The sequence below is a fragment of the Eretmochelys imbricata genome, chromosome 6, assembly GCF_965152235.1.
Source record: "Eretmochelys imbricata isolate rEreImb1 chromosome 6, rEreImb1.hap1, whole genome shotgun sequence".
Lineage (NCBI taxonomy): Eukaryota > Metazoa > Chordata > Testudines > Cheloniidae > Eretmochelys > Eretmochelys imbricata.
The window spans coordinates 44664553-44691978 of record NC_135577.1 but is presented as its reverse complement, the minus strand read 5'-3'; the positions used below and the strand labels follow the sequence as shown (position 1 = coordinate 44691978).

The 27426-nt window shown below is 39.3% G+C and overlaps 1 protein-coding gene across 2 annotated transcripts; it reads right to left on the bottom strand.

Annotated features, from left to right (window-relative positions):
* CCDC34 (coiled-coil domain containing 34) lies at window positions 1-26605 on the bottom strand. 2 transcript variants are annotated; one of them, XM_077818489.1, is made up of 7 exons: window positions 26552-26605; window positions 25774-26009; window positions 17521-17650; window positions 13969-14076; window positions 6282-6440; window positions 3738-3879; window positions 1-1815 (listed from the first exon to the last, which is right to left on the bottom strand). In XM_077818489.1, the coding sequence occupies exons 2-7, from the start codon at window positions 25992-25994 to the stop codon at window positions 1601-1603; spliced, it is 975 nt and encodes a 324-aa protein (XP_077674615.1). In that variant the 5' UTR covers window positions 25995-26009; window positions 26552-26605; the 3' UTR covers window positions 1-1600. The 2 variants fall into 2 exon arrangements, with proteins under 2 accessions (XP_077674615.1, XP_077674614.1); XM_077818488.1 differs by having other exon boundaries at window positions 26485-26555.
* Window positions 26606-27426: the final 821 nt, after the last annotated feature.

The following is a 27426-nucleotide window of genomic DNA, read 5'->3' as shown; positions in this document are numbered from 1 at the left end:
TACAAAAAACAGCATTTATTCCCTAAAATAAAAGTCATTGCACTCTATAGCAATTCATTTTTAAAATTTTGATTTTTTGTAAAGAAAAACTTATGTCCACAATTCTATTTAAGTTTCACAGACAAATTAAATGGGTTTTCAGGAAAACTTTCCACACTGTTTAAAAAACAAATGAACAAGAAGTAGTTTGTGAACATTTGTTTTAGACATCATACAAAGAAACAAGTTTACACATGTTAAATCATTTGACAAACTGTAACAAAATATCTATTTGCTCTAACAACAGCTTACTGTCCTAAAGCATGTATCTTTCACAAAGCCATCAGACACCACTCTTTAAGGCTATGGCAACACCAGAAAGCTTACAGTGGTGCAGCTGCACTGCTGTAAGCCCTGTAGTGCAGCCACTCAAAGCCAACAGGAGAGAGCTCTCCTGTCAACTTAATTAATCCACTCCCAATGAGTGGCAGGGCTCTCCTGCCGACATAGTGCTGTCCACACCAGCGCTTAGTTGATGTAACTTATGTCACTGGGGGGCAGGGCACTATTCACACCCCTGAGCACCGTAAGCTATACCGATATAAGTGGCAGTGTAGACATTGCCGACAGTGGAATGCAGCATCTTAGGCTGTTGGCATTATCTAGAAAATATTATCTTACAAGTATACTGTATAAACTAACTTCTTTAAAAGGCAAAAAAACCCAAAACCTCTCAGTTCATTGTAAACTACAACTTGTGTGTTCTCCAAATAAAAGTTTAAAAAGCTTTCTTTCCCTCCATCAGCTAGAAAGGAGCTGAAGTTGACTACTATTCTTACAATTACGATCCACAAAGAATAATTTTACTTTAAAAGAAGCAGAATTATTATGTGGGGGTAGCGCAATCTTTTTTTTTTTTTTGGCAATCAATCAAAGAGTCTAGGGAAGTATAACTCATATAATACATTTACTGGTTAACACAACACTGAATTTGTAATATGTGTAATGGGTCCCATGTTGGTTCTGTAATACTTACTGTTTAGTTTGTAAATAAGTACTGGTATATTTCCTACTGTAGCATAAAGTTTGAGTCTGGGAAATGAAGTTTCGTTCCATTCCCCCTTATCTCTCCCCCGCCCCCCCCGCCTACTCCTCCCCCAATAAACCACCTGTCAAAATTTGCTGCACCTGGCATGTTTAAAACAATGAGCATAATAGCCCAACTAACCACTGAAAACACATTTTAAAAAAACAAACAAAAAAAACACCACACCACACCCTCTATGAAGACTCTCAAAAACTAATCACTAATGTTTTATTGATATCAAAGAGTGGTTTCAATATAACTGGCTACATATATATTTTTTAAAAATAAACTAAAAAAACTGGTTCACAAATTTTTTGAAGATAGTTTTCTAAGTGTTAAAATAACTGAGTTTAAAAGTCTTTGGAAAAGATATTCCTTAGCTAACATTAAATGATAACTATTAAAAGATGATAAAATTTTGTCTTTCAACACTGTATTTTTAACATTTAAAGAAACACTTAACCAAGAAATAACTTTTGTACTTTAAAACCTAGTTAAATCAAGCTAATAAACAAAGTTATTTTGCTTCCTACACTATCTTTGTTTTCTGTGCAATGATCCAATACAAAGATTGTTCTTGGGCTTATGGATTACCATAGATGAGGATCTATATGACTGACTCGATATAGGTCTCTTATATTTTTTCAATGTAACATTCTTGTCTTCCTTAGGAGGTGGCACATGAATTGGTTTCCAGGGAATAGGGTTACAATAGGCTGGAGCTGGATATGAATTTCCATCAGGGTATCCTAAAATATTTAGAAAACACAAACAATTAGAAAAAGAAGAAATATTTATACTGAAAACACAATAAAAAATTGAAGTGTATTGGATAACTTTTGGATTAACCAGAGGCATTTCCTGACTAGCAATTCTTCCTTGGGCTAAATTAAATAACTTGATTATAAACAGTATCATTTAGAATAGCTTTAAGATCTTTAATGGAACATGGCATGTAACAGTTTAGCACAATTTATCAGTCTCTACTGATGGCTATCAGTCATCCACTCCTGAATTCACCCAGTCAGTACATCCCCTGTTTGTATTTTTAAAGAACAGCAACATAAATATGTCAAATACTGTATAACGAGAACAATGCTTGTCAAGGCAAACATTAAAGGAGCATGTACACGGTTAGGAAGTTACCATTTGGTATTATTTTCAAACTTAATTTATAAGTGTTTCCCACAGCCTTGTCTCTGGAATTCACCTTTCTATTTCAATCTTTGCTTAATTGTTACCCTTCTTCAAACAAGTGAAAAAACATTCACTATCTGCAATTAATGATCTATGTGCCAAACCATGAAGCCTGAACCATGACAACAGGAATGTATTACCCTTGCAATGGCAAGCCACTTTGTCTGTAATGAAATTTCAACACATACATCACCAGGGTGGTCAAAACAAAGTCTGGAACATGTTCTATTGTGTGAACTAAACTGGGTATAGAATTATTTTTAATAAATCACTTAGACAAGGGATGGCAGCTGTCAGCAAGTTATGAGATTCCAACACAAAGCTTGAAAGCAGTATGTATTACCATCTAAAAATCAGACTTAGCCAAAGAGCAACTGGTTGTGTGTCTGGTGTGTGAGCTGTTTTGTGTTCAGATCTTAGAGACCGGTAGTCTCCCTGTCAAAAAATATTTTAAGTTTTATAATATATCGTCAGTGATTTATAATTTAAGGAAAAATGCACACAATTAAGAAAAAGGAAGTATATATTCAATATCCATTAAGGCCTCACATTTATAATACAACATCCCCATTTGTAACAGTTTTCCATTTTGTCCTTCCTCCTGCCCCCACAACCCCACAGAAACTGAAGACAGAAGCCCAGGAAACTCCATGTTGTGATTATCATGGACATTCCTCTTATACTTCCCTCAGAGCAGGAAGACAATGAAGAATAGGGCTGTGGAGGTAGACAAGAGCATGGGCTCCATGTGGATCTCCGGACTTGTAAAGAAGGGCTGGCTCTGCATGGGGATGACCTGCCAGGTTTCTGCCAGACCTCCTTTAGGAGTTATACTCCCACTGGCTCCACCACCTCCACAAAACACCCTTCTCTGAGAAGACTGCATATGCAGTGAGAACATTAAGCTGCTTTTTGCACCATTAACTTTGGGAGGTTGTCCACATAGGATATCTGCCCAGCAGAGCATGCTGGACTGTGGTGATGCCACTCTATGCCTCACAGTCCATCTAGGAACCATGAAGTGGGCACAAAGGGGTACCATCAGGAAGGTTCTCTAAATAAGAAGCCTCAAACTTTTCCTTTTCTGATTTTCATTCCATTACCCTTAATTGTGTCCCACTCTCTTCTCCTTTCTCCATCTCTCATGACATCACTGAATTCCACTATCCAAAGTGGATGAAAATGCACAGTAAACAAAAAACCCCACAAGATCCTTGTTGTCTAATAATTCTGAATGAGTATAAAATGCATATTTCAATACAGCCCTCATAGTGCAAAAAGGTATTACATTTGCAATATATCTGTAATATACTGTATCTGTTATCTACTCACTAATGTGACAATATTAGATTCAGGATGAGAATGTCAAATTAAACTTCCATTTAAATAAACTGGAAAAAAGACACTATGAAGCCTGACATTGCCACAATATTTACATAGACACCATGGTATGTGTCTAGTACCAAGTACAAACCTGAAAGTTTCCCATTGGTATAGCCATAACTGTGTAAAACTGGGCGGGGTTTACTTCTGGCACGCTGTAGCCACTCTCTAAAGATCTTCTCTGATTTCTCTTTTTTCTCCTGTAATTCAGCTACCCTTTTTTGTTCCTTTTCCTAAAAGTGAAGAAAAATAAAATGTCCAGAGACAGAATTCTGTAGAAAATATGCAAAAGTTCTTTACTACTACAAGTCATTTCCCTACAACCAAACTTCTATCATAATGTTCGGCAGCTACTCGTAACAGATCACTTCACTTTTAAAAGGTTTCAAGTTTTTTGGCTAATGAAGTTATGTGTATTTTGTCATGATTTGCTACAGCATCAGTGTTTGCTACTTAGTCACATTCGGGATAAAACTGTCGTCGTCATGTAGAAAGATATCTGTTGTGTATTCATTTGCCGTAGCACAGTCAACAAGCAAATACCCTAAGGTTCAGAGACTGAAAAAATGATAATTTCCCAAATGATATGGCCAATGTTAAGTAGCTTTTGTGCAAGTTAAATACTTGTGCAAGTGAAACCTATAGAACATGTCTGCTTTATGACTGTTGTCCAAAAATAAACTTGATCATTGAATGAATATGCACATACACACAAACACTACTATTTCTATGCAGCTGCTAATAAATCATTGTCCCATGGATATCATTTGGGGTAGGCAAGTGCAAAGGGGGAAAATATGCCATCCAACAAGGCTCACTGTGGTAGAAAGACTAATTTGCTCCATCATCCAGCTGCATAAAATAATTTAACATGAGACCTAGGCCTTGTACTCCCATCCAATTAGAAGTCTCTAATATTTAAAATGATTTAGTATCAAATTACTATTCAGTCTGGGTTCACCGATGACCAAGATACAACAGTAAACATAGCAGTACTGCAAATGGATTGACTATATTTGTCCACCCCAAAGACAATGAGCAAGTCTTTACTCTAACACGTTAAAGAATGGAAACATTTACCATCAAGTGAGCCAGGGTGAGATCCTTACCTTCCTTCAACTCCTTTACACTGGGTAAAAGGGTTCAGCAGTGTAAAGAGATCTTAAAAGCCCATAAGCAGCTGGGGGAGGATTTCCCCCAACGTAAGTATTGTAGAAGAAAGCCATAAACTATCTTCTCAGGACCTTTTTACAAACCCTAGTGTAGAGGGGCATAACTCACAGCACCACAGATATTCTGGATAGTACTGCAGCCCAGAGAGGCTCCCAAACTTAGATCAGTCCCCAGCAATATTTAAGTTACTCCAAGATATTCTCTAACACCTGGAGAAGTCCAGGATTAGGACAGTGCAAAGATGGTTTCCTACAAGTTCCGTGCTGTGCCTCTGTGCTAAGCCGCTAAGAATCTCACGCACAGCTGCATAGGTTGCTGCCATAAATAAGTCTAGAAGAAATTACTTGGTAGGCAGACGGTTTACAAGTTTGTTATAATAAAAAACCCACCGCACTCATTAAGTCAAGTGCCTTTTGTTTAAGTATAAATCAAATTTTTATAAACAAATTATTTTTCTCCTTCTTGCTATGAGCTCTCAGTTTTCTCAAGTATCTCTGACATCAATCCTGCAAATCACTAAAAGATTAACTGGAATATTACAAGTTTTCAAAAGTACTTGGCTCTGAAATAGTTGTAAAAATCTCCCCCCAAAAAACAAAGCATATCAGTGGATCACACTAGATAGCTATTTGCTGGTATTTGCAGTCTGTAGCTTTGCACCTTATTAAAAATGACAGAACCACAAAGCTCTGCCAGCCTTAAGGTGTACTCAAGGAGACGGTTGTCCCTGAAAGTAAGGGTGACACTACCTTCCTTGAAGGTAGCTTGACTTCATTCCTACTGGGAACAACTGGAGATGGTGGCCATTTCAAAGAGGGCCCTTTTTTTGTTTGTTTTTTGTTGTTGCTGATTTCTAATAAAAAGATAGTGACAGCTCAGTTGCATTGTTCCCAGTGAAAATAATAGGAAATTGCTGACATTTTGAAAGAGGGCATTTCTTTGTGGAATTTTCTGTAGTAGGACATTTATCAGGCCCTGCTGAAGGAGAAATTTTCAGTTACAAAGAGTGGCAAGAAAATGACCATTTATCCTTAAAAAAACAAAAAAGGCTTGAAACTTTGCCAATGCACAAGATTTCAATGAATTTTAATTATGTGAGAAGTTGGATGGGGCTGCATTATTCAGATCATTCAGGTCATAAAAGTGCTCTGACACAGGCTATAAATTTCTTAAAGAACGAATTTTTTAAATTAAGTCAACTAATTAACAGCTTTATTTATAAATTCTCAGAAAATTCATTCAGTGGCAAAGACTAAGTGTTGTAATTTCAAGAATATGTTGTATTAAAGTAGTTAAATTCCTGCTTTAAACTGAAACTCATCTCAGTCTTAAGTATGGAACCACAAGAAGGGCTTCCATACTGTGTGTATAAATTTTTTTACTAATGTTAATTTAATCAAAACAAGGCCACTCCATGTGTAACAGGCCTAACAAGCTGGTATCAAAGATGAATGTTTTCTACCTCCTCCTTCTTCTTCTTCTCAGACTCTTCAGCTCTTTTCTTCTTTAGCCATTCTTTATACTTTCCTTTAGCTTTTTCCTGCAATTGGATTCTCTCTAGATCTCTCACTGCTTTTTCTGCCATCTTTTTGATGAGCTTTCGTTCCTTTTCCCTTCTTTCCTACATGAAACAGGTCAAAGAAACAGTCTTTTCAGTATTTTCAAAAGGTCATTATTGGCTCCTCATTATAATGAAAAGGGGTTAGCTAACTGTGTAGGAATTAACTCCAAGTAGAATTGGTACAACCTGGAGAAATCACTGTTGCAACAGTTTAGAATTTTGGTTTGAGAAAAGCAGCTAGACATCACCTTTTGGAGATAAAATAGTGAGATAAAGATAAAGGAGATAGAGATAAAGCATAAGGTTGGCATAAAATATAAGTGAAATCCAACTTCAACACTCACTGTAATATTTTATGTTTACTATAGAAGAAAACTAAACAAATAAGACACACATTCCAAACATAACATTACACTGAATAATAAATAAAGAATAAATGGCACATTTAAAACTGTATAATAGTTATTAATGAAGTAGCAATTTTATCAGTGAATCTCCTAGACCCAAATCTTTACCATTTTGACTTGGAGCCACAGAGATTTGTGGTTTGTCTGAATGCCAGAGTGTGAACTGATGTGGAAATCTAATTTCTTTTTTAAAGAACATGGCTCTAATGAGAACAGACTGATATTTCATGACACTTCATGATTTTTCATATGCAAAATTTACTTGTGAACCAGACTGACAATTGATAAGAAATCTATATTCCTTCTAAGGGATCATGAGTTTAAAGAGAGAGAGAGAGGCATTCTTTGGTCTGTAAACTGAAGATCAGATTGATCAATGTTAAAAGTATCCATGTATGAAATAGTGAAGGGAAATTTACTTCCCTTGTAATGCTCCTTCTCTGGAGAGACTTTAACTGGATTCTTACTCCCTTCCCACCTCCCCTTAAAGTTTGCAGATTTGGGAGGTTAACACTGATGGGTGATTGTCAGAAATATAAAAGGGAAGGGTAACCACCTTTAAATCCCTCCTGGCCAGAGGAAAAACCCTTTCACCTTTAAAGGTTTAAGAAGCTAAGATAACCTCACTGGCACCTGACCAAAATGACCAATGGGGAGACCAGATACTTTCAAAGCTGGAGCCGGGGGGAACAAAGGGTCCGTCTGTCTGTGTGATGCTTTTGCCGGGAACAGAGCAGGAATGCAGGTCAGAACTCCTGTAAAAAGTTAGTAAGTAATCTAGCTAGAAATGCATTAGATTTCCTTTTGTTTAATGGCTGGTAAAATAGGCTGTGCTGAATGGAATGTATATTCCTGTTTTTGTGTCTTTTTGTAACTTAAGGTTTTGCCTAGAGGGATTCTGTATGTTTTGAATCCGATTACCCTGTAAGGTATTTACCATCCTGATTTTACAGAGGTGATTCTTTTACCTTTTCTTTCATTAAAATTCTTCTTTTAAGAACCTGATTGCTTTTTCATTGTTCTTAAGATCCAAGGGTTTGGGTCTGTGTTTACCTGTACAAATTGGTGAGGATTTTTATCAAACCTTCCACAGGAAAGGGGGTGTAGTGCTTGGGAGGGTATATTGGGGGAAGACTTCTCCAAGTGGGCTCTTTCCCTGATCTTTGTTTAACACGCTTGGTGGAGGCAGCATAGGGGTCAAGGATAAGACAAAATTTGTACATTGGGGAAGTTTTTAACCTAAGCTGGTAAGAATAAGCTTAGGGGTTCTTGCATGCAGGTCCCCACATCTGTACCCTAGAGTTCAGAGTGGGGAAGGAACCTTAACAGTGACAAAGAAATAATTAGGAAACTGCATGCTAAAGAGGTCATGAGCCATTGAACAAGATTTAACAGGTTTCCCCATTGAAAATGAATGCAAAGTGCCACAAAGGCAGTACCAGCCTCCAAACTCTTCACTGGCTGACTTCATATAATCAGCTTTACACATGAAGCACTAGGCCCAAGGATAAGCCATCTACTTTCCCTATCTTATTGCCGTAAACATTGACGCTCACTCATCCGAAAGGAGTACTGCGCAAGATGGCATGAAGTTAACTAATGAAAGCATATCAATTACTGAACACTTTATGTTGCATAAGTATCTGATTAAACATCTGATTAAAAGTGAGCTGCTGTGAGTCAATATTCATCAACAAAGTCTAGGTCCAATGTATTTAAATGTAAATGAAAAGTTTCTAAGTTAAATACAGAGTATGGTGGGAAACAGAGAGAATATATAACTTGTTCATACTTGGTGTAGTCAGATTCCTGTCACAGTTTCCTTGGATTCAGGTTCGTGATCAGATTGTGTCTGTTCAAACTGCTGGGGGGGGGGGGGGGGGGGGGAAAGGGGCATGAAAGGTATTTGGTGTGGGTGTCAGACTCATAAAATCCCAGGGGGGTAGGTGCATTTCTTAAATCCCTTCCTCTGCTCCTGGATGAGCACCATCACAACAGAGTCCCCATAAAACCTAGCATCACACACACACACACCTTAAACCCTTCCTCCACCCAAAAATGATGAATATCAAAAACTAACTAAAAACTATCCTAACACTAAAAATGAACACCATTAGAAATTAATTAAAATCTATCTAGAGATAAAGTCTGACCAATTCAGACCTGAGTACAGTCTGCAGTTATTACACTGTCTATGAAAGTAAGAAAGGAACTGAAGTGGTTAGGGCTGCACCTCTCTTATGTAACAATAAGGACTGGAAAGTTCAGTATTACAAAACAATAATGCTGCCCCCGCAAGAGATACTGCTTTGTAAAATGTTTCTAAAAACACAACATTGATCCCAGTGGGAATATGCAGAGGCCACCTCAAAAAAGTTAAAAACTATTTAAAATATCACTTCTTGTACATAAATCAGAAAGTAAAATGAAGAGGAAAAGTGTGTGTTACACACACAGAGATCATGCTCTCAGGTGCTAATTTATGCTTGGTCATAGCAGAATTGATCTGAGAATCTAATCCTTTTGGACAATTTCTGAACATAGTTTTCTCCTCATATTATAAAAAGATGGTTAGCTATGAATGAGAACTTACTCGCTACGTCTTTGTTGATGCACATGAACTCCCCAACACAGGCTGGTACTCTCATCTCTGTTGACAGAACAAGATCTCTGGAAGGAACTATCCACCAAAGGAGGTGTTCTTGAATTTCCTGAAGCAGTGCCAACCCTATTTGCAGGATACCCCTCTCATAACTGTTAGTTAATCAAGTCTGCGCCTGGTAAGTCACAAACGCAAAATGCCATCTTCTATGCAAGTCACAAAGAAGAATGGAGTCTCTGCATTTATGGAGTGCTTTTCATCTTCAACACACAAATCACTAAAGTGGGTTCATTAATCCTCCAAATAGTCCTGACAGGTAGAACAACAATGGAAATAAATAGTTGTTAGATCACTACAAGCTATTTAAAGAATCTAAAAGTTGGACGTTGGACAGTGACTTCTTAATACATTATATCGACTGTTACAATTTAAGTGAGGGTTGATTTAAGAACAGTGGCATAAACTTGAATGAAAAAAGCTGACAATTATTATAGCAATTTAGAAGCCAATACAATTTACACACACACACTTTATATAAGTTTACCATATCCTTGCTTGAAACTAAATTGAGTCCTAAATTCACTTCATAAAACATGCCTTACTTCCGCAAGTTTTAATAATTTCCTTATATGGATGGTGCAATACGTTCTGAACAAACAGTGGTCTGAGCTACATTGGTTTCAAGCCAAAATAAATTATTCTCTATGCCAGCAAACTTTACCCTTTTAAAAGTTGTTAGAACTATCAGAAAGAATAAAGTTAACAGATTCATAACCTTTAAGATTAAGGAAAAACTTTTTAATAAAAGGGAATTTAAGACCCATGAAAAGGGCCCAACTCAAGTTCTCTATTTACAAAAACAAATTAGATAAAACACAAATAACTGTACAGCAAGGCAAGTTTCCCCACAAATTAACTCTGACCAGGAAAGATAAGACAGTAGTTTGTTTTCCACACCCTGTCAAGTCTTAGGCCTCTCTAATGAGATGGCAAACAAGAATGTCTTTAAAAAATGCACATGTCCACTAAGTACTGCCTTCAGAGAGCTCTATTTGAGACTGGGGGTTATATACAGTACTGGACTTGACAAACGCATACCTAACATAAACCAGAAAGAAACTGTAGCAAAAAGTGCTCTCTAATTACCTGCATCAGATTTTAATGGCTCTGTTAACCTATTTCCAATTCCTGTGCCATTCAGTTCCCCCTAAAGTAAAGGCTATTTTAACACTGAAATGGCTTGTTGAGTGTGTACAATCATAACTAATCTGCTTATACATGGAAATCCACAATACCTTATGGTATTTTTATACATAAATCAGAAAGTAAAACAAGAGGAAAAGTGTGTCTGTTACACACACAGAGATCATGCTATTCTCCATTTCAATCAAACGTTTCCACTGGATTCAAAATAGTATTCTGTTGGTTTTTGAGGCTAGTGTGTTTTGATCTGTGTTCTTTTGACTTTGTAAGCAGTAGAGACATACTACAGCTTAACCAACACAAGTTAAATAGATAATCTGTCTGCCCACAAATGACTCAGTACTAACTTGACAGAAAAACAAGTCTCCATTTTAGCTCGATGGAGAGTTTTAGACGCACCCACTGGCCAAGCCCAGAGGGGATCTCAAAGCCCAGGCTCCAGCCCAAGCGTTTATACTGCAATTTTATAGCCCAGAAAGCCCAAGTCACCTGACTGACACCAGCCATGGCCAAGTCACAGGTCTTTTATCACAGTATCCTACGAGTACTGTATACTAAGCATTTGTTCCTACTAAAATACAAAATTTCATGTCAATATAAATATCTTTCACAACTGAACACAGTGCTTTTTGACAGCTCAGTGCCATAAAGCGTTATTTTTAAACCCACAAACTACCTCTAAAAATTGCAAATTATGTTTACACAGAAGCATGCCAACTGGTGAAGTTAACTTTATTTATTTTCCTATAGTAATTTAAACAAGATGACTAAGAATGTCTAGAAGTCTCCATTGAGTAAGGTATTATATATCATTTTAAAACAGGAAAAAAAAATCCCTCACTGCCAGCTAGCAAAAGTCTCCAAATTTCACCTTCTAGCCATTTCACCAGAGTGCTACATTTCACACCTGGGACATCATAACTGATATTTAATATATATGTATTGTATATTAAAATGCAAGAAAAACAAACAAACTGTGGTTCTTCGAGATGTGTTATATACATGTATTCCACTTCTGGAGTGTATGTGCTCCATGTCCCTGAGATCAGAATCTTTTGTCCAGCAGTGTCCATTGGGGCGACGCATATGCCACAAGTCCTTCATGCCCAGTACTGAGGGCACAAAGCGGGAGACCAGGCCCAACTAAATCCTTCACCAACACAAAATTCAGATGTTCTAGGATTCCATGGTAGCAGGAAAGGAGGACAGGTATTGGAATGTATGTTGACAACACATATTAGAGAGCCACAGTTACAGTAAGGTAAGTAAGTTTTCTTCTAGTCATTGTCAACATGTATTCTACTTCTGGTGACTCACAAGCACTAACCGGATGTGAAGTAGGTGGGTGTTTGAAGTCTATTTAAAAGATTTCAGGACAGAGGCATCAGACCTCAGTGCCTCACAAAGATATAGACCAGGGGTAGGCAACTGATGGCATGCGTGCCAAAGGCAGCACATGAGCTGATTTTCAGTGGCACTCACACTGCCCGGGTCCTGGCCATCGATCCCGGGGGCTCTACATTTTAATTTAAATTTTAAATGAAGCTTCTTAAACATTTTAAAAACCTTATTTAACTTACATACAATAGTTTAGTTATATATTATAGACTTATAGAAAGAGACCTTCTAAAAACGTTAAAATGTATTACTGGCACACAAAACCTTAAATTAGAGTGAATAAATGAAGACTCGGCACACCACTTCTGAAAGGTTGCCGACCCCTGATATAGACCAAGCCCCACACAGAGCTTTCTCATGCATGTCACAGAAGCTGCCTGAGCCCTTGTGGAGTAAACCCTAATCTGTGCTGGGGAATCTAAACTGGCCTGCTTATAACAGAACTTGATGCAGTTAGACATCAACTTAGTCTCTGGGTTAAAAAAAAAAAAAAAAACCAAAAAACCAACAATGACACTTTAACCTGTTTGTAAATGCCACAATCTTGAAGAGTCTCTAAGTAGAAAGGACATCTAGAGAATGTAGTCTAGTCTCTCCTTGACTGGAGTGTAATATAGGAAAAAAAATTTGACAAATGATTCATCTGAATGAAAATCAGACTACTTTTGTAAAAATCTGGGTGGGGGCTTAAGGGTGACTTTATATCCTTAGGTAATATGGCCACAAGTGCTTATATTTCCCCTATTCTCCAGGATGATGTGACTGCCACCAAAAAAGCCATTTTCATGGATAAGTGATGAAAGGAGCGAGTTGCCAAGAACTTAAGAGTGTGTCCCTCATTAAAAGCACCGGGACTACATTAAAGGTCCCCATGTAGGAGCAGGCTGGGGGAAGAATGCTTCTGGCAGCCTACCTATTGTTGCTTAGGGAGGTGAAGTTCTGACAGCAATAGAAAAACCCCTCTGTTGCTGTAGTCCGTGTCCATGCTATGCGCGTTAAACGGCTATGCCGCTGTAGTAGTGTAGACAAGCCATAAATCCTGGTACTGCGGAAAATTTACTCCCGGAGTCAGAGAAAAAAAAAAATTACACTTAAAATTGCCAACAGGCACACTATACTACACATTACTAATCCTAACATTATTTACCTAACAAACGTATACACAAAAGTTTTGGAAACATGTTGAAACATGGACATTGCAGTGGCGCCATCTTGCAGCCATGGGCAGCGAGAAGGGACTGTGGGATGGATGGGCCCAATCTGTCCTTTATACCTTCTGTACGGGGCCTCTGGACATAAGCACATCCACAATGGATGCTGAAGACAATTTAATGGACAAAGACAAAAATACATTTTTAAACTCAGCACTGGCCATACCTGTGGATGCCCAGAAGTCCAGAAAAATAAAGTTTAATTACTGGTCACTGGACAAGCTAATGACTCCATCACAAATTGACTTACTGTTGATTCACTTCAAGATTCAGGTCAGGTGTAAGTGGCCTCCTATAAATTCCACAAGGCAGAACAAACATATGATTTGCCTGGTTGCCCTGATACTTATCTAAATCTTTCTTGGCTCTGCTCTACTAACTGCACCATATATTGCATATAATTAACGCATATGCTCTCCCGAAGTTCTTTTGTAATGGGGTCCTAGACACTCAGCAAGTGAGACACTTCATCAAAAAAACAAAACACAGGGACAGAGCAGGGTAATGTGCCAGAACAGTCAGGTTAGCCATTAATCTTCTGAGTTTTCAAATACAAATTTCCCTTATCAATTACAGCAAGAGTGAGCCACAGAACATTTTGGGATACAGTCTTGAACTTCAGGGGGGTGGGGCTTTTTTTAAGTTTCCTATTAAAATGTGTGCTCAATTAGTGAAAGAAATATGGATGCTTGAAGAGTCTGAGAAAAAAGGACCGATTTAATTAAATTACTGGATATTTGAGTATTTTGAATTAATGCAGTATTTACCTCTTCATTCTTTTGCTGCACCCATTCCTTGTGTTTCTCTTCAGCAATTTTTTTTTTCCTTTCAAGCTCCTGCTTTTCTTTTCTTTTCTCCAGTTGTAAATTCATTTCCTAATTAAAACAAATTTACATACATAAGTTATTTTCAAATATAAGCCAAAGTCATTTGAAATGTATAAAATTCAGATTTAACAAAATCATTAAGCTGCAGTGATTCCCAGAACTAGCTTATCATAAAGAATCTCAGTTCCTTTTATATAATATATAAATTTAAAGTGACAAGCAATTCTTTAAAAAAAAAAATTATTTTTTTTTAAGGAGGTGCAGAAAATAGTTTTTCAGATATGCACATTACTGGTTGACAATAAGACACTAGTCACTGCTAAGCACCACTTTCTGAAATCAATTCTTTCATATGTATGCCTTGGCACCACTGAAAGTCACTGGTACCAGTTCAAGAGTTCTAGTGATTTTTTCCCCAGTAGAAACTGCTTCAAATTTCTTGCAGTTACAAAGGCTGTCAAATATATAATTTCTACATGACCAATTCCGTAATGTTTACAGAAGACATAGGGCCAATGTAAATCTGCACAAAAATGCACCAGCAGTGGATGGCCTAACGCAGACAGGGTGCTGGTTGATGCTAACATTTTAAACATCATTTCAGTTACAGCTGTTCTGAGCAGAATTAGGTGGGCTAGAATTTAAAACAGCCGTGACAGCCCATTTACACTAGCACTTTCAAAGCTGCTAATGTTGGTGGTGTTAAATATGGTAGGAAATTCCTGAAAGTTTTCCATAGTTCAGAGAGGGTTAAAAGTCAGGGAGGAGGGAGAGCAAGCAAAGAAGGAAAAATCCTTGAGGAATATTTCAGTTTCTATGAGCTGAAAATGTTTCCATTAATTTAGAGTCAAACAGCAAAATGAACTCTGCTATCTCAGCTTATTTAACTGCCTCTTCATTCATCTGCACACATTGTGGCAGGACTTTCCTACATAAAAAGGAACATACATGGTAAACCTAACTGCAAAAACCAAGGCGATTCAGAGGTAGATGGCATGTCGCTCAGCAGTTGTGCGTTTCTATCAGTGATAGCATTACAGGAATGTAAGGGCCTCGTGGAAGCCCAAAGCCCACTGAAGTTACTGGAAGGATTTGTTGATTTCAATACACTTTGGATCAAGCCCATACTCATGTGGAAGTAGGTGTTCTGAGTCTCTCTCCTCAGGACACAAGTTGGTGGGAGTTACTCATATCCTGCCAGGAGGACTGAGTAGGAGTAGTGTGGGGACAGGTTGGGGGTGGAAAAGGAGGTTTATAATCAAGTCCAAAGAGTTTATTCTGCAGTCAGATTGCAACAAGTCAGATCAGGAGGTGTGAACAAGATTTCAGTGTAAATTTGTCAAGTCTATTGTCATCGCCAGAAAGGCTAGAATGAAACTTCATGTTTTTAAATGAATTGTTTATATTATGGAAAATATTACAGAGTCTGTATTATTCTTTCTATATAGTTATTTCCCCAACACAAATTTTTATGGTCCATATATTACAATCAATTTTCAAGTGAGAATTTCAATTTCCAGTGGCAATTCTTGGGTTTGAAGTTAATACAGATAAAAAATAATTTGCCCTTAACTTTTGTAAGAGCCCCAAAGAAAAAACACAATATAGTCATTGTTTAAAAAATTAATTAGCGATGTATTTTAACAAGAGCCAGGCAATTACCACCTCATTAAGGACCTGAGGAATCTGCGCTGCAGGCATGTTCCTCTGTTAGAGTGATACCCAAAAGAGTCTTAGGACAGCGGTTATCAACCAGGGGGTCCACACAGCCCCTGGGGGAGCCATAAGGCCACTCGGCTGAAGCCCAGCTCCCTGCGGGACTAAAGCCCTGAACCCTGGTGCCCCCCAGGGGCTCGTGGAGTTTTTATATCATGCTGGGCGGGCCTCCGAAAGAAAAAGGCTGAGAACCTCTGTCCTAGAAGATATATGCTGAAAGAAACATCCATTCCAAATCACTTTCTACATATTCCCTTTGTTTAGGATAGTTTTAATGTCACTCATTCTAGGAAAAAAAAAAAAACACGGACGCTTCTCAGGATCTTAGTCTAACACTATTAAAAAAATCTAATGTGAGATTTTAAAAACAGATGTGCTTTTCTCTTCTTACAAAGAAGTTTTTAAGTTTTTAATCAAAATCATTGCAAGTGTTAGGAAAGTGAAGGTTCCTAATGTCTAATATTTATAGAACTATTTTAAATTAATTAAATTCAGAATTTTGTTTTTTCCCATGCTATTGTTTTCTTTGTTGCTATGTACTATTTTTACCAGGTCACTAATTTTTAAAATCCATTTAAAACACAGTGAGACATTCCAAGTTGTGTACTATATAAACATTCCATTGTTTCAAGCATATAGAAGTAAACTACTTTGGTTCTGATCCAGTCTTGATGAGTAAAGGTTATATATGAATCACATTTTTCCTACATACTACGAGAAATTAGCTTGGATCAAAATTTTTGTTTGGAGGGGCGGGGGGGGGGGAAATGGAGTGGGGAGAAGAGAGGAGTGCCAACTTAAAATCTAAAAGGAAGTCCAAAATACGCGCTGAAAGTTAGGGAAGTTAGAACACATTCCTGGAGTTTACCAAGTGATTTTAGGTTTCCATTGACCTTTAACACAACATAGAACACTTCTCTAGAGCTTTCCAGCTGAAGACTGCAAGTACTTCACAAACACCAATGAGTTAAGCCACAAAAAAAACCATCTGTGGTGAATGTTATACTCATTTTACAGATGGAGAAAATGTAACACAGAGAGGTTGACATTTGCTCAAGGTACGTGACTAGCCAGTGGCACAGGTTAGAAATGAACCCAGTGATCCAGCTTTGATTCTATTGCTTTAACCATTATGATATGCTTCCCCAACGTGATTGTAAATGCTAATAAAGCTTAACCAACAGGACTGCACACACACCAATTAGGAAAAAGTGGCTCACTTAATTCTGCCACAGTCCTACTATTCAGGAGTAGGTTATTTATAAGAAAACAACAGATGGATAAAGGAAAAGAAATTCTGGGGTGGGAAGCACTTATTATGAATACTCTGGGAAGAGGTATCAAACAGTTGTATAACAACATACCTAGGTGGCTGTCAACAACATGCCTCATGTCTAACCATGTACCTTGGCGTTCCTATACACAACACACGCCCTGTCGTGTTTTATTGCTTAAATGCAGGCATATGTAACCATGAGGAAAATCAAGGTACCAATTACACACATATGTTTTAATCCTTTAAACCTGAACCATTACCAGTTGGATAAGCAAAATATATACACCACATTTCCAATTAAGCATAACATTTAGCAAAAGAGAAATGCATGGGACATGAATCACACTGGTTTACCCAAACACAAAAGCTAAGCATGTCTAAAGACATTAAAGATAAAGAACAAATATATCTTGTTTTCACAATAAATAGAAAAAAACCCTGCAATTCAGTGTCTGTTAATCTGCTGTCAAATCTAAGGGAAAATAGTCAGAAATATTCACCTCTAAAGCTCTGGCTTGTAAGCGGACACGTAGCTCTTTCTCTTTGCAAATGAACCATTCTTCCCATGGTGAGAGATTATCTGTCGGAGGTGACTGCTTTTTCTTTTCTGTTACATTACAGCTTTCAGCACTACAGAATTACAAATGAGAAATATAAAGGGAAGAATGTTTGGTGGATACTCTTTTCAAATCAAATTTATTTCAAAATTAACCAGTGCAACTGACATTAAATAATGACATGAATTTATACCGTGGGTATTCATGACAACCATGAAATAAACTCCTTTACTTCTGCAACTTTGTGATAACCTGTAGACCCAAGTGATAAATTGTATTTTTTGGCACTTTTGATTATCTCACTTTACTCTGCCTATTAGCCCATCTTCTTAAGGACTAATTTTAATGTTCCAAACTATGGTGCAGATTCAAACAGCTACCATTTAACAATAAAACAAAAAACCTGTTCAAGTGTTTCCTTCCTTCTCCTGAAGTAGGGAAAAGCAGAGAGTTAAAATTACATTTGGTATATTCCATCAGTAACAAGTCCAGTATCTCACATCTCTTCACAGCTAGTAACAGATTTTCATGTCCCTTCAAATCCTGGTTTCATAGTACCAAGGCACCTGAACTTTGAGGAGACACACAAACAGTCCTAATAGGATTTTTTTTGAAAAAAAATCCTTTCTAAAACCTTTGATAGTTTATTAGAACGTATTTGGGATGCCTCATATAACTCATCCCCACTCATGAGTAAGGTAGCCATCCCAACCTCATGCCAATAAAACCTTTATGATAATACCACCATATACACACTCTAGCTCATGTGTGAAAATATATGTATGTTAGTTTTGATCAGAACGGAACCTAACTTATAAAATACCAGTGGGCTCATCTGTGAGTTTTCTATGTATTTTTCTAATTAATGTGACTGATCCTCCGCTGGTGTCAATCAGTCTAGCTCTGTTGAAGTCAGTGGAGCATGTTTATTTACAACAGCTGATGATCTAGCCCTCTCTTTGGATTCACATTTACTTTGTTTCTAGCATGAAACATGGGAGAATAAAGGCAGAATTACATAAACTAGGATGTATAAATATTGAATAGTACAAGAATGCAAAAAAGTGATCATATAATCATAGAATGTTAGTTCAATAGTACCGGTGCTTTAAACCAACTGAATACTTCTCAAAAAGTCTCTTCCATTCATACATACAAGTCTCTTCCACACATTTGAAAACTTACAGTAGCACAATAAGTTTATAAAGAGCTTTGTGTTTTTTTATAAAATAGAAAATATGTAACTGTCTCCCAATTATACAGAAACTTCTCTTCTTTCAGCTAATAAAAAGGGAAAATACCCCTCCCCCCAGCAATTTATGCCAGATTTCTTCGGTGTCTTGCAGACACTTACCTATATTCTTAACATTACTACTGTGAGCAGTCCCACTGATTTATTAGAATGGACATCCAGAAACGCATGCTATAGTAACGTTATAAAATAAATTTACTCTATTTAAATAAAGTATAAACAGAGCATTCCCCCCCCCCCAATATAAAACGCACTGAAGGTTCAGCTACTTCAGTACTTGTTCTTCATATCTAACAGAATCCTGCCTCATTTATCATCATTAATAATCAAATGGTAAACATAAGTATCATTCACAGACAATACTAAACTGAGAATTGTTGTAAACATTAGTGAAAGCAGAGAAATATTATAAAGGGAACAGAGTGATTAAACATACGGGTAGAAAATAATGTGAGATTTAACTTGAAAAATGCAAGCTAATACAATTGGAAGAAAATCTAAAATTTAACTATTCAGTTGAGGGGGGCAACCTGAGGAGTCATAGTGAAAGAGACCAGGATAATAGTGGCTGTCATTTGATACAGCAGGAAGAGAGTCCAACAAAATTCTGTGCAGACATTCTGTGGAAGGTGGCAGGGACAATTCTTCAATATAGGACTCTGGTCAGACTGCACCTGCATTATTGCACTCAATATCAGAAAAAGACTGAAAAATTAGAGGAAGTTTAGAGAGGAGCTACAAAACTGAGGTGTCATTAAAGGAGGTTTTAGAACAAATTAATAAACTGAACAGTAATAAGTCACCAAGACCAGATGCTATTCACCCAAGAGTTCTGAATGAACTCAAATGTGAAATTGCAGAACTACTAACTGTAGTTTGTAACCTATCATTTAAATCAGCTTCTGTACCAAATGACTGGAGAATAGCTTATGTATCACCAATTTTTGAAAGGGGCTCCAGAGGTGATCCCAGCAATTACAGGTGGTAAGCCTGACTTCAGTACCAGGCAAACTGGTTGAAACTATAGTAAAGAACAAAATTGTCAGACACATAGATGGACATAAATTGTTGGCGGAAGAGTCAACATGTTTTTTGTAAAAGGGAAATCATGCCTCATCAATCTACTAGAATTCTTTGAGGGGATCAACAAGCATGTGGACAAGGGGGATCCAGTGGATATAGTGTACTTAGATTTTCAGAAAGCCTTTGACAAGATCCCTCACCAAAGGGTCTTAAGTAAAGTAAGCTGCTATGGGATAAGAGGGAAGGTGCTCTCATGGATTGGTAACTGGTTGAAAGACAGAAAACAAAGGGTAGGAATAAATGGTCAGTTTTCAGAATGGAAAGAGGTAAATAGTGGTGTCCCCAAAGGGTCTGTACCGGGCCCAGTCCTATTCAACATATTCATAAATGATCTGGAAAAAGGAGTAAACAATGAAGTGGCAAAATTTGCAGATGATACAAAACTACTCAAGATAATTAAGTCCCAAGCAGACTCCGAAGAGCTACAAAGGAATCTCACAAAACTGGGTGACTGGCCAACAAAATGGCAAATGAAATTCAATGTTGATAAACGCAAAGTAATGCATTGGAAAACATAATCCCAACTATACATATAAAATGATGGGGTCTAAATTAGCTGTTACCGCTCAAGAAAAACCTTAGAGTCATTGTGGATAGTTCTCTGAAAACACCCACTCAATATGCAACAGCAATCAAAAAAGCTAACAGAATGTTGGGAATCATTAAGAAAGGGATAGATAGATAAAGATAATAAGTCAGAAAATATCATATTGCCTCTATATAAATCCATGGTACACCTACATCTTGAATACTGAGTGCAGATGTGGTCGCCTCATCTCAAAAACGATATATTGAAATTGTAAGAGATTCAGAAAAGGGCAACAAAAATGATCAAGGCTATGGAACAGCTGCCGTAACAGGAGAGATAAATAAGACTGGGACTTTTCAGCTTGGAAAAGAGACGACTAAGGGGGGGATATGATAGTGGTCTAGAAAATCATGACTGATGTAGAGAAAGTAAATAAGGAAGTGTTATTTACTCATTCTCATAACACAAAAACTAGGAGGGTCACCAAATAAAATTAATAGGCAGCAGGTTTAAAAACCAAACAAAAAGAAGTATTTTTTCACACAACACAGTGTCAACCTGTGGAACTCCTTGCCAGAGGATGTTGTGAAGGCCAAGACTATAACAGGATTCAAAAAAGAACTAGATAAGTTCATGGTCCATCAATGGCTATTAGCCAGGATGGGCAAGGAGAGTGTACCTAGCCTCTGTTTGACAGAAGCTGGGATTACCTGTTCTGTTCATTCCCTGTGGGGCACGTGGCATTGGCCACTGTCGGAAGAAAGGATACTGAGCTAGATGGACCTTTGGGCTGACCCAGTATGGCCGTTCTTATGTTACAGGAAAAGTAACATGAAGGAAAGATATAGCTTGGTGAATTAAGGAAATAGATATAAGTATTTAAAGGGTGTAAAAACCAAAACAAAAATTATTTAGGGTGGTAAAAGAGAGTAACTATGAGTAAATCAGATCAAGTTAAGCACAGGAAAATATAGGCTGAATATGATCATGAGCCATTATACTGGTAGGATAGGACTTTCAAAAGATCTCAAAGGCATTAGCCTAAATCTACTCCTATTGACTTCAACTCTCCATAGGAGATGGGGTGGAAGCCATATCTGGGATCTTAAGACTATTATAGACCGGATAAAACATATTGGCTGAAAGAAGGGAAGTTTCTCTATAGCCTAGAAAAATACGTAGAAAATTCACAGATGAACCCACTGGAATTTTATAAGTTAATTTTGATCATAAGCAAGAATAGTTTGGCAAGCACTTTTGCACTGGCAAGGACAGTCTTTTCCATCTTTTAGATTCACAACAAAGAATTCCCAAAACTTCAGCCACTAATGTAACAAATCCAGAGCAATTTTGGGTAGTGTATTTTGTTAAATCACAGAGCTTTCGCTTGAAAACATCAGGCTCATCTTACAAAAACACCCTTTGTAACAAAACAAATTGTTGTAATGGAATCTGAAACAGGGATGCGGTAATCTTAAAATTCAATTATTTTTATTTTATATTGCCACCTAAACATGCTGTATTCTGTACTGTCTACCAGTTGCGATTTATTATCAGCTAATGATTTTGTGATACGGATGAGCTGAATACTGCTTGCCGATGTCTGAATAACGTAAACGTTTGGTAGAAAGTCATAGGCCCACTTTCTGAAGTAACAGAACAGTGGTTTTCAACTTGTGGTCTGCAGGCCTATGGGGGTCGGCAGAATTATGTGAAAGGGGTATGCGAACGGTGATTATGAATTAAGTCTCAGATCCCAGAAAAGGCATTCCATTTTCTCTGATCAAAAGTATGTGAATATCCCCACCTATAGGTCAAAACCTGGAAATGTTGTCGTTACTATAAAAGTCCATAGTTTAGCGCCTTTTCTCACACTGCATCAAATGCCATGCTGAGCATGTGCAACTTTTATAGTTGAATTCTATTCAGCCAGTTTTCAGTGTAAGAATTCTATGGTTGTGGTCCATGGACCATAGACTGAATTTCCAAAATTTGTATTAGATTAATTCCCTAACTCAAGTTATATATATTGAGTCAGAAGAACTGAAATTTGATTAAATAAAAGTCACTAAGCTTTCTATAACAGTACATTCGCTAAGTCAGTATATCAGAGTAAACCTATCAAGATGCATGCAGAGTGTAAGTGGCCCAGGATCATAGGTGGAGCTAGCAGTAAAACCTATAACTAAGGTTGCCTAACATTTTCCATTATAAGACCATTTTCAGTTGTTTATAAAACTTTGCCAAGCTTTAATTGTTTCAGCTGAAATATCCAATGATGAATGTCTCCCCCCCTTTTTTAAAAAAAAAAAATTCAAAACAAAGATTCACCTGTTAAAGAAATTGAGATTAGAGAAAAATACATTGTTTTACCAATGTTTAAAGATTCTTAAACGTTTCATTCAGAAGTTCCAGAACCACCATGCTTTGGAGCAGAGATTTGAAATTTGGCCAAGTTGGCAGGAGGCTAAAGAGGTGCCTTTTGCAGTTCCTGTAATAATACACCCAAATTTCGTGGAGTTGTAAGTGTCTGAAAATTGTCATATATACATGCTCAGTAGAGGTATGTTAGAGTTTGACAGCAAAATTATCCAAAAGTTCTGTCAGTAGCGAGTATACTCTATCCCCAGGGAGCTAACCAAGCATATTCCAGAATGGGACTGAGCAGGGACTGTGATGGGACGTCTCTGCCCCACACTAACAAGCAGAGGTTGAGGACACAGACAGACCCTTTGTGGCAATAAGAGGGTTGAAGAAGTTTGTGGATCCAGCTCACCCCACCCTGCTATATTTGCAGCTATCAGGCATGGAAAGGGGAACTAAAAGAGGGAGAGCTAGGCCACTCCAGGGCTGACCAGGAAGGAGAGAAGAACTATGCTACTTCTTTGACAAGGGAAGCCTGGGTCCAGCCAAGAGCCTAAGGCAGCTTGCTTCCTGGGTGAACCATTTGGTGGATAGGATGACTAAGATCAGGAAGACCAATCAAAAGGGATTAGATGCTGTCATAAATATAAAGGGAAGGGTAAACACCTTTAAATCCCTCCTGGCCAGAGGAAAAACCCTTTCACCTGTAAAGGGTTAAGAAGCTAAGATAACCTCACTGGCACCTGACCAAAATGACCAATGAGGAGACAAGATATCTTCAAAGCTGGAGGGGGGGGAGGGAACAAAGAGTTCTCTCTGTCTGTGTGTTGCTTTTGCCGGGAATAGAGCAGGAATGCAAGTCAGAACTCCTGTAAAGCGTTAATAAGCAATCTAGTTAGATATGCGTTAGATTCTGTTTTGTTTAAATGGCTGATAAAATAAATTGTGCTGAATGGAATGTATATTCCTGTTTTTGTGTCTTTTTGTAACTTAAGGTTTTGCCTACAGGGATTCTCTGTGTTTTGAATCTGATTACCCTGTAAGGTATTTACCATCCTGATCTTACAGAGGTGATTCTTTTACTTTTTCTTTGATTAAAATTCTTCTTTTAAGAACCTGATTGCTTTTTCATTGTTCTTAAGATCCAAGGGTTTGGGTCTGTGTTCACCTGTACAAATTGGTGAGGATTTTTATCAAGCCTTCCCCAGGAAAGGGGGTGTAGGGCTTGGGGGGATTTTGGGGGGAAAGACGTTTCCAAGTAGGCTTTTTCCCTGTTATTTTTGTTAGACACTTGGTGGTGGCAGCAATAAGGTCCAGGGACAAAAGGTAAAATAGTTTGTACCTTGGGGAAGTTTTAACCTAAGCTGGTAAAAATAAACCTAGGGGGTTTTTCATGCAGGTCCCCACATTTGTACCTTAGAGTTCAGAGTGGGGAAGGAACCTTGACAGATGCCCAGAAACAAGGTCTGAAGCAGACAAGCAAGAGTCCTTTCAAGAAACCTACAGATGACACTGATTCTGAAGCTTAGGGGTTCTTAAGTTTTTGGACTCTGACACCCTAGAAGGGGCAAGAGCATGCCACAGCCAGAGATTTAAGGGGCACCAATCTCCATAATCTGCAAGGGGTGACACACAGGGACCCACAGTCGGGTGAGTCATGCTCTGACCAGCCACAAAAGGGTGCTGCTCAGACAACATGGTTACAAGGACTTTTTCTGCATCGACATTCACAGCTACCAGGGATTGCTGTAGTAATGGAGCATCAGAACTGAGACCTATAGAACGGTTTCTTTTGCGCTCTCAGTATTCCCCCAGCTGGTGTTCAGGCAGCATGGAGGAAGAGACAGTAGCTTGACATGAAGGCTGAGGAACAGAGTGCTTGGACAAGCTGGTGGGTGGGTAGTGAAAAGAGGAACAAGGACAGGAGTAAAGTGAAACAGGGACCTGACAATTTCCCTCAGGGCTCTAAAGATGCCTGGAAGGGGGACTGGGCCAAGCTTTATCAAGTAAAGTGCTACGTTTACCATTCTTTTTGGCTCAGTCCTCTCGAACCTGGAGAAGTTTTCCTGGAGTCATCATCTTATAGATAAAGCAGGATGAAAGTTCTATGCAGAAATTCATAATAATGAGATGTTTAATGCTTCCTTGCCAAGTACTTTATATTTTCATCTCTCAAGCGGAAATGCTTATTGGAATCCAAGCAAGCTTTTGAGACCCATGCATAAGAGCTGAAGAGACTCATTTATTTGAAGGAGAGTCCCAAATTTTACAGAACCATGCTGTCTAGCACACACATTTTGACTAGTGTCTCGCTAACTGTGCCTATTCTTAGCCAAGGTGTAGATATGGTATGCTTTTCATTGGAAAGTGTCCTGGCTGCTAGGTCTTGTCAGCCACCTTTTGAGGAATGCATCAGATTATTCAACACAACCCTGTTCCCAACCATTGGAGTGGGGAGCAGAAAGAAAAACAGATGGGGAGGGAAGAATTATTTGAAGAAAGGGAGCAATTAAAGAATGAGAAATGGGAAGTCCAAAACCCTAGAAGCCAACGCTGGTACAATTAATACACCTCAAATCCCTGTGTTGGAAGTAATTTTATGTATTTGAGAGAAAATAAACTTCTAACCCTCAACGCACATTTGAAAAGTAGGCAAGTATTATCGTTCCCTTTTAACAGAGAAGGAAACTGAGGCACATAGACATTAATAACATTTTCAAATCTTGGATGTTTACAGTCCCAAATCCATTGTCTAGGCACCTACAGTAGTGATCTAATATTCAGAGATGAAAAACCGAGGACCCGAGACTCCCACTGATCTGAACAAAATGGAAATTATAACTTCTCACTACCTCAAAGTTAGATTGCCTTCATTAGGTGACCACATAAGTATTTAGCTGTCTAACTACCTACTGGGCCCTTCTATTTTAGCAAAGACAGCCAGGGAATGGGAGTGCATGAAGATTACCTATTGTGTTTATTCCTCTTGAAGGTTCTTTTCCCCCTAGCTGATGGTGCAGCTTCCTCCCTACCCTCCTCCTCCTCCTCATTGCAGCTCTGGAAGCTCTGATGGTAAATGGGGGAGAGCAAGGAATAAGTGGAGGAGCTCAAAGGCTGCTCATCCTCAGAGGTGGTTGGGGACGAAGGGGTGGAGCAGGCCACCCTACTCCTGGGCCGAGCACTGAGCATGGAGGCAGTAAGTACCTGTCAGGAGAAATTAATAGGATAAGGGCAGTACCCTTTCATAGGTTTCTCACCAATGCATCTTACACTCAAGCTACGCCCCCACCATTAGCCAAAATCCTCAGCCCTGCCATCCTCATCTCCTACTCTGCCAAGCCACAGGCCCCCGCCCCCAGCTTCCAACCCAAGCCACCACCCCCTAGTCCCCATACCCAGCCCCCCCTTCTAGGCCCGCCCCCAGCTTCCAACCCCTCTGCCCCGCCCCCAGCTTCCAACCCAAGGCCACCACCCCCTAGTCCCCATACCAAGCCCCCCCCCCTTCTAGGCCCGCCCCCAGCTTCCAACCCCAGGCCACCACCCCCTAGTCCCCATACCCAGCCCCCCCACTTCTAGGCCCGCCCCCAGCTTCCAACCCCTCTGCCCCGCCCCCAGCTTCCAACCCACAGGCCTTCGCCATCCCCGGCCTCTCAAACCACCCCCCAGCCCATATTCCTGCCTCCAGTCCCATCAGCGCCCTCCCCGAGCCCCGCCATAGTCGCGAGGCGAGGACAGGGCCGCTCTACCTAGTTGCCGCTTTGAAACTCGCAGCGTCGGCTCCGCGCTCCCATGGGCCCCCGGGGCACCGCCCGCTCCGCCAATCACCGCCTGCAGTGGGTTCCATGGCAACGGGGACGCTTTGACCCTGCGCAACGTCTCCTGCCGCCCTACCTCCCGCCAGCCAATCCCCTTCTTCCGCAGCTCCCCTCTCTTCCGCCCCCCCTCCCCCGCGCTGCCTCCTTGCAGCCGTGGTGCCTCCCGGGTGGGCACTGACCCGTGCCAGCGGCAGCCCCCCCGTCCCCATGCGCGCAGGGGCAGGTCGCTCTGTCACGGCGGGGCTGGGTTAGTGGGGACGGAGGCTGGGGCGTGACTGAGCGGGACCAGACACGAGAAGGGCTCAGCATCGTTGCCAGCCCCGCTGGGCGGCGAGGGTGCAGGGGGCTCATTACCCGAGCCCAGACAGAACTAGAACCAGGGGCTGGAACCAGACCGGAAACCCCGTGGAAAGTTTTTCCCCACTGCGACAGGAATTAGCCCTTGGAACAGCTGCTGAGGCTTGATGAAACTCGCTTGCCTGTGTTATGCGGGAGGTCCAATTAAATGACCATAATGATCTCGTCAAGCCTTAAAATCCATGATATTATACCCAGCAGTGATCTGACACGTATGTGATGCCTGAGATGTAACTCGGTCCTCAAGTACTGCAGTCACCTTGGGTGGAATCCACAAAGGTACCTAGAGACCAAAGTCCTGTTTTTAGGCACCAGGGTACACCACAAAACTCAGCTCAGCAGCCACCCAACCAGGCAGGCACCTAAACTGCCTTGGCACCTAAATTTTTTGCTTCTGGGCTCTAAGTGCCTGGGCACCGGCTCCTGCTCGATCAGACATTCTACTGCCT

Excerpts from the sequence above, each read along its gene's own strand:
- CCDC34 (XM_077818488.1), bottom strand. Across the intron at positions 17,651-25,773 it reads AAGAGGAATAAACACAATAG|TGCTGAAAGCTGTAATGTAA; the intron begins GTAATCTTCATG and ends GTAATTCTGTAG. Across the intron at positions 1,816-3,737 it reads TACCAATGGGAAACTTTCAG|GATACCCTGATGGAAATTCA; the intron begins GTTTGTACTTGG and ends TAAATATTTTAG.